We start from the raw sequence: 14,464 nt of genomic DNA, 5'->3' as shown, positions 1-14,464 counted from the left end.
CATTTCAGTCCATATGGCATGCGGGTTTACTCACCATTGATGCTTCTTTAACGTCTTAAAGAGTTTGTGTTTCATGCTCCATGTTTGTACCTTTGTGTATGCTTCCATGCTTAGACCATTTAGGTGCCATCTAAGTGTGTCTTTGGCCTTATTTTGGTCTGCCTTGGGACTGTTTTGAGTCCCTTTGGCCCTTCGTTACTCGGTTGACATGGTCATGGCTTGAGCCCCTTGGCTAGCCTTGAGTTTTGGACCTTGTTACATGTCTTACTTGCATGGTTTGGTTGGTTTGGCACCATCCTCAACATGATTTCAGAGTTTATCAATGCTTGCCATATGTCCATGTTTATCCCTTTTAAGTGTACTTAAAGTTGCTTCTTTATGTTTAAGTATTGGACTATGTATGCATGCATGTTTGTATGTACATTTGCCTCCATTTTCTTGGCATATTGGCCACTGTTTTGGACCTAGTAGAGAGCTGTCCATCTTGGTGTAAGTCCATCTTTTGCATGTTGTTGCATGCTCAGCCTATCGCATGTTATTGCATGCTTGAATCACATTGCATTTGGCATGCATTTTCTTTGTTAAGTTGCCTTACATGCTTCCATGCTAAGTCCCCTTTACATGTTGTTGCATGTTTGTCATTAGCATGGTTGTTACATGCCTCGCATGCTTGTTTGATTAGGTTGTGTGCCTAGTACACATTGCTTGTTTGCATGTTCATGTTGCATACTTAGCTTGCATGCTTAGGATGCATAACATTGTGCATATCATGCATGCCTTGCCTCTTGATCAAGCATGATAGAGGTTGGGTCCTTTATGTGTTTTGTGTGCATTCCATTTGACATTAAAATTGTACACTTTGGCCTCTTGGACCATCATGCATTGAAATGCGTGATTGGTGGTCCGAGGGTCGAGGACCAAACTCCTTTGAGTTCATAACATGATGGGGAGGTTGGTTGTGCAAACATTTGCTTTAAGATGCATTGCCATGCCTAGTCTGTTCTCTGCTGCTGTCAAAACAGGGTTCTGCAGGAAGATATGGTCGACCGACCATTTTCAGTGCCGACCAACCAATAATGGATGGCTGAGAGCCTTACAACTGGTTGATGACCACTTTCCCATGGCCGATGACCATTCCTCTTGGCCGGTGATATTCCACAGTGATTAGGGAGTGATACTGAAGCATCCTTGGGACTTGTGCAATTTTTACAGGCATAAAACAATGAAAACAGAGGCAGCTTATGCATGGTGGTGAATTTTCGAGCGGAGCCGAGCACACATGCATTGGACCCTCTTCCCGAAGCTGTTTTACCGCTTTATTATCTTAGTTAATTTGCTTAACTAGTTAAGTGGTCAGTAACTATTTAATTAGCTTGTTAGTTAGTTAAATTTGCATTATTCATTTGGTCCCTCCGAGAGAGGGCGAATTGTGTAATAAGCGTGCGTGTGTGTGATGCATGTCTTCAAACCCCCACTTCTTTCTCCTTTTTATTTAACCGTTTACGATGGTTAGTATTAGATTGCTTGAATTGGGACAATTCATTGAAATCCGTATTTTAGCCTACCTGTGAGTAGCAAAACTCAAACCATTTTTCCGAACAAACGGGTATACGATACTTTGTTCCAAATTAGGCGATCTAGTTTGTACTTTTGTGTTGTGGGCATCACATAGTAAGATTAGCTAATTAACCAGAATAAGAATGCATAATGTTTTCAAAACTAGATATCATGGTTAGTAGAGGCCGATCTTTGATCGGGCGAGCGGGGGTGCTCATAACTGACCTTCCCCAATCGTACCCAAGTTCCCGAGCCGAGACAACTTTGGCGATGACGGACACGTGGCCTTAGGCAAACGAGTCAGGATTTCCTAAATTCCCCTATAAAAAATATTTAGGTGGCAACTCTGTATCTGGTAAAGCAGTCCATGTTTGGCACTTCTTTCTAAAAATCTGTTTTCAAAACGATTTGCCAGATTTGGACTCTTTGATGATTCATCGGTCTTGCATTGCACTCTGCGAGATTAGATACAGGACCGTGACATTTGAGTCCTGAACTGTAGTGAGCCCAAATGAACAAAACAGGATTCCCTCTCGAGACATTCGGGGACGTCTACAGTTTCTGGTGACTCCGCTGGGGAATTAGAGAACTTGACTCGAACTCATGATATCTTGTTTCGACTACACTTATGTGTTTCTTTGCATTGCATTTGCATTGGTGCGCCTAAGTCACAGTGTTTGCCGTCTGCTATTCCTGAACGGTTTGCCGGAGGCTCGCTCTGAGAAGCGTACCATAAGGCTGACTGGTTACGGGTTCTGCCACGATGGGAACACAAACCCCGGTTTTTGCCGGGGCACCCTTTTTGACCATTCAACCTAGTGCATATCGGAATCCATAGTGACCATCCCAAACTAGGACAAGTTGCTTACCCGATTATAGGTTGTTTGAAACCGCTGTATGCGTAGTGAAACCCTAGTTCTTAACAAAACTAGGACAGGGAAACCCTACCCCAATATAGGGGTATATTGGCTTTCATTTGCTTGTTATATGTGCTTTTAGAGTTGACCTCTACAGGGAATACACATATCCGTTTGCAAGTCTGGGCATCAGGCCTGCGGACATTAGTGTCAGTGTTTTGAGAATCAGTAGTATCTGCGGGTATCAGATTCAGTTTTGGGGCAGTAGTTTTGGGGAACAGTGATCAGTGATCGAAAACCATTATTCAATTGTGCTTGCAATTATTTGGGTAAAATTGGGCTGAGACACTGCATGTTTTCTCTTTCAGGAGGAGGGGGCTGAGTTTCAGAGATCTGAGTTCAGAATAGCCAGTGTTCTCCTTCGCCGAAACAAGGCAGATATCTGATCGATCAAGTCACCAGTCACATCACCTCCTTTCAGTTCAGTGGATTTATGATGTCACAAAATTCAAAACAAGTCGTGGATATGGCAGCCGCACTAAACCAAGGGATCATCTTACAGGGTGAGATCGATGTTGAGATATCACACCCACCCAGGTCGCCTGCTGCACGCCCGATCTGGGAACCCCAGTTGTTTCAAGCTCGTGAACCCACCACGTTTGAGTTAATGGAAATGATTGGCGACCTCCAGAGAACCGTGGCTGATCTAGCCTATGGAATGTCCGCCCCGCCGCCAACTGCATCGTATGTATGTTGGGAATTTCATGCCACAAGAGCCCCCACTACTGGGGCGAATTGTAATTGAGCTCACCCAGCTTGAAGTTGTCTTAAACTTTGGCAATGACATATCAACGACAACGGGGCTTCGCACTGAAACAACAACCCAAACCTCCCACCAAGCTGAGGCAAGTGGAAAGAACAAGATGAGGGCAGATACAGATCCCTATGTGCAACTCCAGCAAGCTGTTGAGGCTCTGAAAGTCGGGGGGTTGAATAAGCAACAAGTACTCGCAATTTTGGCTAAGACTGTGGATAACATCTTCCCCACTCAAACCGAGAGTAGTTCAAGCCAGAGGAAAAATTGGGATAAGGACCGTCGCACCGGAACTGTTCCTGCCAATCCTAACCTTACGCCTGGGAAAGATCAGAGAGCCAAGGCAGCACCCGCTGATCCTTTTGCTAGTACGCCCAGCAAAAATCCACAGACTTCGAAGTACCTGCCCCAAGGGCGCAGGGTCTTTCATGCCCTTTACATGCCTTTGTCCAAGGCTCTTCGAATCCTCACGGAAAAAGGTCATCTCAAACCTTTTGAGCCTCGGCCTCTCCCTGCTCATCTTCCACCGGGTCATGATGCTACCCAGTACTGTGCGTACCATCAACAGGCTGGTCACACCACCGACAATTACTTTCGTCATCGCCACGAAGTGGAAGACTTGATCGATAATGAGGTCATCCTCCCACCCAGCTCAGCAAAGTCTATCACCACTGAGTTTCTGGACTTCGAAGATAATGCAAGTATGTGATCAGGGGTTGGCCCACCTACGGGCGGTGCTCGGTTTACTTCAGATGTGGCGTGTGACACGCACTGTTTTGAGCATCTGCGAATGCTAACTTTTGTAGTTTCTGACTCGGGTGTTGAGTTAGTTCTGTGGTTTTGTTTTGAGTTTGTCTCTTTGTTTTGAGTCAGTCTTTTTTATTACGGGTTTGTCTTGTTGTATCGAGTCAGTCCTGTTGTATAGAAGTTGGGTGATTTCGGGGTTGTCACTTCGGATCTCACTATTTTGTTTTGTGTTCGTCCTTTCTTTTGAGTCTGTCTCTGCTGTGGAGCCAGTTGCAACCAAGAAATCTGATTGAAACAGCTGTGGCTGTCATGCTTTTGTGCTTGTTGCTACTTTGAGCCTGTTATGCCAACAATGTTCAGAACGAAGTGGCAGTGCTTTTCACTTACTTTTCTGTGCTTTGAACTCATTGTATTGACCGAAGTTTTTCAAAACCTTTTCAAACATTGTGATAAAAACGAAGAAGAAGAAATTCCTCGAGATTTGCAAAAATTTGATCAATTGAGAGAAAGAGAGGCGTGCTAAGCCCTTAATGAATGAGATTATGCTTGTTAATGTGAGTACTGAGAAGGATCCTAGCCTGATCTAGATTGGTTTTACACTGTCTTCAGCGCGAGCGATTCGTCGCTTTCTTAAAAGTTTTCAAAAAAAAATGTTTTGCGCAGTTTTGCGAAGACCTGTGTGGAATCGCTCTTGAGATTGTGCAGCCTAGGACCGCTCTCAGCCTCGAGACTCAACCCCTCATTTTCAAACCTTGGACTTAAATTCAGGATGTTCAATGGTCAACCATCAAAGGAGGCCTGTGTGGCCAGATTCAAAGCAGCCCTCGAACAAGAGGCACCAAAGTTAGATCAAAAAGATCAGATGTCGTCAAATGAAGCTTGCAAAGCTAGATCAAAAGCGCCCCTCGAACTAAGGGCAAAAAATGTCAAAAGTGCTCGAAGGGCCGAAGATGGATCATTCTGCAAATCAACAAAGAGTGGCAAGAATGCCAAATCCCGAAACGGAAGAAAATGGATTTAGACGACTTCGAGATCTCAAAAACCATTTGACATGGACAAAGCTACACTTTTACCCTTGAGAGGCTCGTTGAGTCGAAAACCCGGAAGGGCAACCCAGGCAAAAGTTAGAGCAAAGAAAAAAAGAAGAACAAAAAAGAAAAGAAGAAAAAAATAAAGAAAATGAAAAGAAAAGATGAAAAAGAAGAAAAGAAATGAAAAGAAGAAAAGAACAAAGCTCGCAAGGTTGAAAACCCAGAAGGGCAGCCTTGGTAAAAGTTAGAGCGCAAAAGGAGAGTGAAAATACCCGAGTGTCCCTTAACCGGAACTACGTAAGGCTTGATTCTCATGTTTGGGATACGTAGGCAACTTCATCCTGAAGTCCAGCCACAAATACTTCCAAATTGATTATGCCCATGTAATGGTTTTGATCATCTTTGCCTTATCTGTATCCAAGAGTCTGGTTGTGTTCGTCACTCTGAGGACTGACTACAATGCACTGTGGTGTCATTCAAACAAGGGGCAACCTTCCGTTGCCATTCAATACGCTGCGGTGCCATTCAAACAAGGGGCAACTTTCCGTTGCCATGCAATGTCCTTCAGACAAGGGGCAGTTTTCCTTCCGATCTGAGATTGTGCATCTCAAGAGTAAGTTCTGTGCTCGTTGAGCAATGGCTGTTTGCCAAAATGGTTTTTGAGAATTTTTACTGAGGCTGACCGATTCTCTTGAAAATTATCCCATTTTTCCAAAACTGGACCATTTCTTGGACCCAAAAAAAAATGGAAAATTTTCAGTACTCACAACCTAACTTGCATGATTTTAAGTCAGAAAGTTGAACGAGCATGTTAATCAAACTTTTATATTGATCAAAATTGTTTTAGAAAGCAAAAACAAAAAAGGGTCAAAATGATGAACTAGGGGCACAGTTGAGTCAGGCTTCCTGTCTTTTCCCCGTTATTCATGCGTTTGCCAGAAAGGGCACTCTACTTGCTAGAAAAGCGCACAGTTGAAGCTAACAACAAAGGGCCGAAAGCTCTTAGTATCTTCCAAGCAACGAGGTATCAAGCCAAGTGCGAACCACGAACTCAAGTGGATCAAGTTACTCCATTCCCTCTTCCGGGGCCTTGACTAAATGTCACCGGACGAGATAGCCGCGAGCTAATAATGTTGGGCATGAACCCACAACCTTTTGTTTATCCATCAAACCACCCAGGGGAGGGATAAAAAAAATGAGGGATTGAAGAATAGAGAGATGTGCGCTGAGAGAAAAAGTGAAGAAAAGAGCTTTTTTAGAAAAAACAGAGATTGAGTGCCAGAGTGATGTAAGAATCAAAAATGAGAAAGGGTGGGAAACAATACCCGGAGAAACTGGCCTCTCACTTTTGTAACACATCCAAGTGTCGTGTCTTTTGTTTGTCTCGATTCTTGGCTTGAGTCGCTTCAGGTGTCTGTGTTTGTCTTTAGGTTTCACTGTGTTCAGTCGTAGGCTCAATACCCGATTGAGAATTCGTTTCTCGATTTTCAAAATGAATCGCTTTGTGCTCAGAGTGTTGTGCCATTCTCCACATTTGTCCTTCCATATTTGGAGCATCTGAGTATGTTTCAACTTCTACCAACCCCATGTTTGCATCCCGTCTGTTCTGATCGAACTGTTTGTTTAGAATTAGTTGTATGCCAAATAAACCGAATGCTGTATTATGGGTTGTAAGTTCAAAATGAGTAATGTTCAGAATAGGCTATGTATTCAGACTCGGCAGTGTCCTGCAGGAGCCATATGATCAAAATGAACAGAGTACTGTGATGCGAGCGGTGTGTTCAAAACGAACACTCTACATGTTGAACATCTTGAGAACTTATGATTAGTTCCATTTCCAGTGCCTTCCGATGTTGATTTTGCAAAGTCACACCTGTATCACTCCAATTTGCTTATCGAGTTGTTACTCATTTGATTACCAAGATGTCATAATTTTATTCATCAAGTTGTTGCTCTTTGTTTATCGAGTTGTAAACTTGTCAAGGTTTTATGGTTGCTTATTGAGTTAAGTTGCTACGTTGGTCTACCTGACCTGGTGATACATGTATGTTCAATTTCCAATTCAACTACATTGTTATGTAACATGATGCAGTGCGATGTATGGAATATGCGATGCAACACTTTTTGGGAAAAAGTTCGTTTCATTCCATCATCTTTTCAAGTACATAGTTTTGAAGAAAACAAAACCTACCTGCGGCAGTACAATGTGCACAAACTACCAGTAAAAAGAAAAGAAAAGCAAAAAAAAAAATGCAGCAAAAGTCTGGATCAATGGTCTCAGGCATGAGAGTCTGTCCTCGTCCTCTTCCTAGACGAAGGTCCAGGAGCATCGTCACCGACTCCACCATCTGAGCTCGAGCCCAAATCATCTCCAGTCTCACCCTCTAATGATTCTGCCTCTGCCTCCATCTCGGACTCATCATCGTCCGGAATCGGTGCCCGTGAGCTGCTCCCAACATGAGTGCGCCCCGCCTTGGTGCGGGGGTGTACTACGGTCCCTCGCCCTACTCTCCCTCCTCCTCGCGTAGATGCAGATGGTCCTGCTGGAGCACCCCCTGCAGTCGGAATCTGGAATGGAGGCTGAAAAGCACAAATGACAAACGCATCAGTATGCTACGCAAAAGGAGGGTATGAATATCAAGTACAGTGACTGAGTACAGTGTATGAATACTATGAACAGGGTATTAGTGTAGAATGCAGTGACTGGGTACAGTGTATGAATACTGTGAACAGAGTATTAGTGCAGAATGCAGTGACTGGGTACAGTGTATGAATGTTGTGAACAAGGTATCAGTACAGAATGCAGCGACTGAGTACAGTGTATGAATGACGTGAGCAATGCTGTGAGCAGTGTATGATTACAGCATACCAATGCCATGAGTGCCGTGTATCAAGTGCTGTGTTGGCGGGGCGATGCATCAGATTATGTGAAACAGTTTATACAGAGTTTGAGACTGTGTTTGAAAGACTGTGGTTGACAGAACTTACCGGGATACTGTAAATGGCCAGCAGGTCGAGACTCCGCTGCAACATCCCTATCACGGAGGCAGTCAACTCTAAAGACTGGCGAGTGTACTCGGCAGAAGTCTGCAAGAGTGTTAGAAACATCAGTATTCTGCGGAATATCAAGAAAAATAAAATGAAATAACTGTATAAGATACAAAATGCAGTAGCGCATACCAGAGGCAAGCCGTAGAATCCGACTAGCTCGTGATCAGGTGGAGGGGGAGCGATGGGGATCTGGTAAGTCTCCCTACCCTGCCCTCGGCATGTTATCATAGTAGGCAGCTCAGGCCACCCAGCTCCTTACCCTCTCTGAGATCCACTCCTGCCTCGAGCCGGAGGTACCCTCGGTGCCCTCGGTGCCCCTGCTCCAGCCACTGGCGCCGCATGCCTCTCCCTCTCAGCTCGACGAGCATTACTTAGAGGCCGCATGATGTAGGTCTGGACGAACTCCGCGTAGTCGCCCTGGCCTACAAAGCGCTCATAGCTCTAGCCGATGGTGTAGCTTATCATCTCCACTAAGGTGTATCTCTCAGTGACCCTCGCATGGGTAGGAGGAGGTGCTGGAACCGTTTGCTCTGGCACGCCCAAGGTCTGCCGCAAGAAGCGCTCCCCAAAGTACCACGCGTGGCAGACGGGGCCCTCTAATAGAACTCTGAATCAGGCCGTCTCTAGGGCACCAGCATACCGGTCCCGAACTACATCAGGTAATGGAGCCCAAGGCTGCCAGGTAATCTGTAAATAAAACGCAGTTTGTTACCTACTGATATTGAAAGAACAATGCAAAGCGAAGCTTAAATGAACTACAATGTTTGACATACCTCGGCTACGGTGATGGTATCGAAGTAGCGATGGAAGAAATTGAGGGACTCCCGTGGTCTCCGCTCGCACCTCACGTCGAAACGGTAAGAGAATGGAACGCCAAGGGGTATCTCCTCGTCTGGCACTAGGGCAAGCCTCGGGAAGTAGGCATATACCCATAACTGTACAGTGTGACAGAACAGATATGAGCATGCTTATCAGATAAGGCAGTATACAGATCAAGCAGTATGTAGATAAAGCAGAAAGTGGTATGTGCAGTGTGTGCAGTGTATAGAGTACAGATAATGTAAAACGGAACTGAAAAGACAGAAAAGGGAATATGTACCTCCCAAGCTCGCCAGTAGCCTCCGAGCAACTGTCCGTTGAGGCGGGAGGACGAACTCATGTAGCCATAGAGAGTGGCCAAGCCTGCGCCACCCTAGTCATAGCGGCGGATCCGTGTCACATCCACCAGCGCGCTCAGCAAATAGAGGGCGATGGTGTTCACCCGGTCGGCGAAAAGTGTCGTCCTTAGCAGAAACATGATAAAGCCACGAGCATACTGCTCCTCCACCTCCTGGGTAGTGGGCGCCTGGATCCGAAAATGGTCCTCAAACCATGAATATTGCACAAACACTGCCCTAGCGAGAGGTGGCCGAGTGCCGAGCAGGTACATCTGAGCGGCGTCCCACTCGTCCATGTCAGTATCGAAGGGGATCGGATCACCCCCCACTCCGATGCCTGTGAGCATGAAGAAGTCGAAGGGAGTCATCGTCATCCCCCTAGTGGTGGAAATGTGGAAAGAGTCAGTGGTGTCCCACCACCTCTCTACCAAAGCAGCAAGGAGAGGCCTACTCGCAATGAGGCGCGAGAGTCCCATGCAAAAAGTCCCAAAGCCAGCTCGGTTAATGATGCGACGAACCGCATTGGGCAGCTCCATGTACCAGGCTTTGGCGGTAACATTCCCATATCCCCGGAAGGCATGGGAATCCCCCTGTGGTCAAAACAAACATTTGCGAAGCAGTGTTACAAATACAGTGTTGAATGCACTCAGAATTGATGAAAATACAGTGTGTGTACACGTGTTCAGATTCAAACAGATATCGGGTGCGGGTGTGCTCGCAGTGAACTACAGCATATGATGTATCAGTGTGTTTGAGTGGTTTAGTGAAAATACAGTGTGTGTACACATATTCAGATTCAAACAGATATCGGGTGCAGGTGTACTCGCAGTGAACTACAGCATGTGATGTATCAGTGTGTTTGAGTGGTTCAGTGAAAATACAGTGTGTGTACACATGTTCAGATTCAAACAGATATCAGGTGCGGGTGTGCTCGCAGTGAACTATAGCATGTGATGTATCAGTGTGTTTGAGTGGTTCAGTGAAAATACAGCGTGTGTGCACGTGTTCAGATTCAGACAGATATCGGATGCAAGTGTGCTCGCAGTGAACTACAGCATGTGATGTATCAGTATGTTTGAGTGGTTCATTTGAGCATACAGTGTGTGTACACGCGTTCGGATTTAAACAGATATCGGGTGCGAATGTGCTCGCAGTGAACTACAGCATGCGTTATATCGGTCTATCCGAGCCAAACATTTAAAGAACAGAATCAACTATTGCAGTTATGTATTCTATTTTCCAGAAAATGAAACAGGGAAGAGTGTACCTCAGAAGTGCCATAGGACAGATATGACTCTGGCTCGCGCAGCAGAAGCTCCAATGGCGCGCCTTGTGCATGGCTCTGGAAGTGGCGAAGTCTGTCAGGAAGAAGCACGTGTATCGCCGGTCTGTAGGTCGCCGGATCGAACGGCCGGATGTGAAGAGGCAGGAGCTTAGCCTCGGGACCCAGGTCCATCTCCAAGGGAGCCCCACCCTGTGGTATGTCGTCTGCCATCTCGAAGAGAGTGCAAAAATGGCCAGAAGTGCGAAAATCGGGCAAGAATGTGAAAATTCAACTAAAAATTCAACCCCAAGAGAGTGAAAATTGGGCGGAAAGCTCGGAGTACGGAAAAGGCACGAGAATCAAGGTAAACTCGAGGAAAACAAACCCCGAGTGGTGAAAATCGAGAAAGAGACACCGAAAACAAGTTTTGTTCGGTTCAAAATGTGCGAAACGAGAAGGTGTTCGCGAATCGAACGACGAAACGGGCTCAAAAACTGAGGAAAATTGTTGATCGAAGCTTGGAAAATAACCTAGAGAGGGAGGGGAGGGATTTTCGACCAAGTGGCAAGTGAGAAACAAGGGCTTGAAGCCCTATATTTGAAGACCCGTAGCGAATTAACAAAACTGCCCCGATACAGGCATTTTTCGCCGGTCGGGCACATTGTTGGCCGGTCGGCCAAATATTTGGCCGATGGCCTTGTTTTGCGGCCGGTGAATGGCCGGTCACCTCCCCCGGTGGCCAGTGAATCTCCTACACCCTTGTTTAGGTCATTGATGTGGTTTGGGATCTTCTTTGCTCAAGACAGTGCAAGGAACTGCATTTTGAAGCTTAACCGGTCTTTGTGCCGTGTCTTCTGTGCGTAGCTCTCAAATACGTGCAAGGTGTATCCTTTTTGTATCTTGCAAAGGTTCGGAAACTACTTCAAATACGTTGCATTGTTATGCATGTCTGCATGCGTTGTAGCGCACACCATCTCTTGCATTGTTATGCATGTTTGCATACGTTGTAGCACACATCATCCTTTGCATTGTTATGCATGTCTACACGCGTTGTAACGCGCACAACTTGCATTGATATGCACTGCTCATTTGTATTGTCATGCATTTCAAAAGACGCGCGTTGTCGCGCATTCAAGTTCATTTGCATTGTCATGCATTTCAAAAGACGTGCGTTGTCACGCATTCAAGTTCATTCGCATTGTCATGCATCTCAAAAGATGTGCGTTGTCACGCATTTTGAATTCATTTACATTGTCGTGCATTCCAATAGTATGCATTGTCATGCATTTCAATAAGTCATGCATTTCAATTACACGCATTGTCATGCATTTCAATTACATACATTGTCGCGCATTTCAGTTCATGCATTGTCATGCGTGTCTCACTTTGCATTGTCATGCATTTCCTTACCTTGCATTGTCATGCATTTCTCTCATCATGCATTGTTATGCACATCGCATTTGCATTGTCATGCATTTCCTTATCATGCATTGTCATGCATCTCCTTACTTTGCATTGTTATGCATTTCAGCACATGCATTGTCTTGCATCCTCCCGTCCACCTGCGTTGTTTCGCATTCTTAGGTTGCATTGTCTTGTATCCTCCCATCCACCCGCGTTGTTTCGCATTCTTAGGTTGCCTTGTCTTGCATTCTCCCGTCCACCTGCGTTGTTTCGCATTCTTAGGTTGCATTGTCTTGCATCCTTCCGCACACACATTGCATGCGTTGTCGCGTTATGCTTTACTTATATGTGTTCAAGTTTCTATACACATTGCATGCGTTGTCGCGTTATGCTTTACTTATATGTGTTCAAGTTTCTATACACATTGCATGAGTTGTCGCGTCGTACTTTACTTATATGTGTTCAAGTTCCTACACACATTGCATACGTTATCGCGTTATGCTTTACTTATATGTGTTCAAGCTCCTTTATTTTCACACATTGTACATGTTGTCGCATGTGCTTTACTTACATGTATATAATTATCAATTGCCTTACACATTGTACATGTTGACGAATGTGCTTTACTTACATGTGTATACTCTTCCTCACCTCCATACATTGTACACGTTGTCACGTGTACTTTACTTATATGTGTTTGTACCTTCATAGCATTGTTATGCTTGTTTCAAATCGCATTGTTATGCACACACTCGGGTTGCGTTGTTATGCACCCTTTCCACCTGCATTGTCGTGCACCCTCTCACTCGCGTTGTCACGCACTTTTCACTTGCATTGCTATGCATGTATCTAACGATATTGTACCTGTTAAGTTCTCTTTCTTTTTCAGGCACGATATTGTATATATGGTTCATTTGAGGCTGGCACGACCAGACGAACCGCACAGGAACGATATTGTATGTACGGTTCATTTGAAGCTGGCACGACCAGACGAACCGCACAGGTATTGTATTCTCCGCGTCAAAACGTTACGAGAATTACATAATTCTCTTACATCCTTTCTGCGTTGTAATGTGGTTTGGCTTTTGGCTTGCTTAAAACTATTGCATTTATTGTATGTATTTGCTTTGTTACAGATTTCTTTGCATGATCATAAGTTATGTTCGGCTTCGTGCATTGTTCTTGCATCTTGCCCCTGCCTTCGGGCACATATCTTGCTATCTTACATGCTTGTCTAAGTCTTCGGCCTTGTCAAAAATGGGTCGTCTCTGGGCTTTGACATTCACTTCCGTCATTGTTATGACTTTCGAGTTTTGTCAAAGAGGAGCAACTTTAGACACTCCATTTTTTACCGTCCTCAAGACTTGGACATCATCGTTTGAACACTCGGTGATCATCCATGTTCGTGTTCGTTTTGAGTTCTCAGAGGTCTCGGCTACGCGCCTTGCCTTAGGATCTCTCAACTTGCTTGTTTTGTGTTTGGTTTTGCACCAAACACTTGTTGTTTTGCTTCTGAGGGCAGGGAATGACTTGTTGGTCATCCCCACACCGCACCGGCCATGGCTTGAGACCACCGGCCCTGTTTTGTTTCTACCGGCCATTGGTGATGGCCGGTCGGCACTATTTATGGTCGACCGACCATTGTTTTGGTCAATTTGTCATTTTTGGCTGGCCGACCACTGTTCATCTGTTTTTGGCAGATATTTATGCCAGCTGTAATAGCTGGCATCCACAATGCCCCCCCCTTTCATACACGTGTATGGAGGGATTTCCCTCTTGCTTAGCTTGTTTTGTAAGCCTTGCAAGATTGGGATTCCTATAAAGGAAGGGCTTCTCCTCTCTCCTTGAGGGTTGGGGTTGGTTCCAGAGGTCTGAAAAATTAGGGTTAGAAGTCCTATATCTATCTATCTCTATATCTCCCTCTCCTTTTGATTTGTGTGTGTATAAGGGGTTTTTGTTCTTAGTTTTGCACTAAGACACCTAGTATTACACCATACCTTGGTTATTGAGGTGCCAAAGGGTTGTTCTTGAAGTTTTTGAGCTAGTTTTGACCTAAGGAGGCTGCTGGAGTGGTCTTCTTGAAGAAGGTCTTCAAGGGTAAGAACCTTACCCCTTTATTCCCCATTTTTGCACAAGCTTTTGACCTATCTTGCATCTGTTTTTAAACTTAGGCCCCGTTTGGGGACTTACCTTTTTAGCCAAAAAGCCAAAAAGTTACCTTTTTAGCCAAATAGCCAACAACTCATACCAAAAAGTCAAAGATTATCTTTTCTCACTATTTTTTACACATCTTTTCGTAATTAACCAAAAAGTCATCCCAAACATATAAGTTTTTTTTACCTACTTTTTTAGCCAAATAGCCAAAAAGTTACTAAATTAGCCTGTTCCCAAACGAGGCCTTAGTGTATAACTAATAAAAGTTTTGATTTTGTGTGTTTTAGAACTTTGTTTAAGGTTGCTTTGAGGTTTGGGGTTGTTTCCTCCCTCCAAGGCCTTGTTAGGCCTTGTTTAAGGCCATACCTTTTGGCCCTCGCTTTGAGCTTTGCATGACCTCTCTACCACTGAAATCCAGAGGATTTTCA

The 14,464-nt window shown here is 44.8% G+C and overlaps 1 protein-coding gene across 1 annotated transcript; it reads right to left on the bottom strand.

Annotated features, from left to right (window-relative positions):
- Positions 1 to 7,138: 7,138 nt before the first annotated feature.
- On the bottom strand, positions 7,139 to 14,240 carry LOC145821162 (uncharacterized). Its single transcript, XM_082917710.1, has 5 exons — positions 10,482 to 14,240; positions 9,157 to 9,804; positions 8,187 to 8,992; positions 7,995 to 8,093; positions 7,139 to 7,586 (listed from the first exon to the last, which is right to left on the bottom strand). Exons 3-5 carry the CDS (start codon positions 8,283 to 8,285, stop codon positions 7,284 to 7,286), a joined length of 501 nt encoding a protein of 166 aa, XP_082773836.1. The 5' UTR covers positions 8,286 to 8,992; positions 9,157 to 9,804; positions 10,482 to 14,240; the 3' UTR covers positions 7,139 to 7,283.
- Between the last annotated feature and the right edge of the window lie 224 nt (positions 14,241 to 14,464).

Source organism: Camellia sinensis, chromosome 3 (assembly GCF_055761805.1).
Source record: "Camellia sinensis isolate YWXY chromosome 3, ASM5576180v1, whole genome shotgun sequence".
Lineage (NCBI taxonomy): Eukaryota > Viridiplantae > Streptophyta > Magnoliopsida > Ericales > Theaceae > Camellia > Camellia sinensis.
Note: the sequence above shows the minus strand (reverse complement) of the source record. Positions and strands in the feature narration are given on the sequence as shown.

Bases quoted from the DNA above. Each gene is read 5' to 3' on its own strand.
- LOC145821162 (XM_082917710.1), bottom strand. From the start codon at position 8,285: ATGATAACATGCCGAGGGCAGGGTAGGGAGACTTACCAGATCCCCATC. The intron at 8,094-8,186 runs GTATGCGCTACT...ACACTCTTGCAG, and splicing joins GATTCTACGGCTTGCCTCTG to ACTTCTGCCGAGTACACTCG. The intron at 7,587-7,994 runs GTAAGTTCTGTC...TGTGCTTTTCAG, and splicing joins TGGCCATTTACAGTATCCCG to CCTCCATTCCAGATTCCGAC.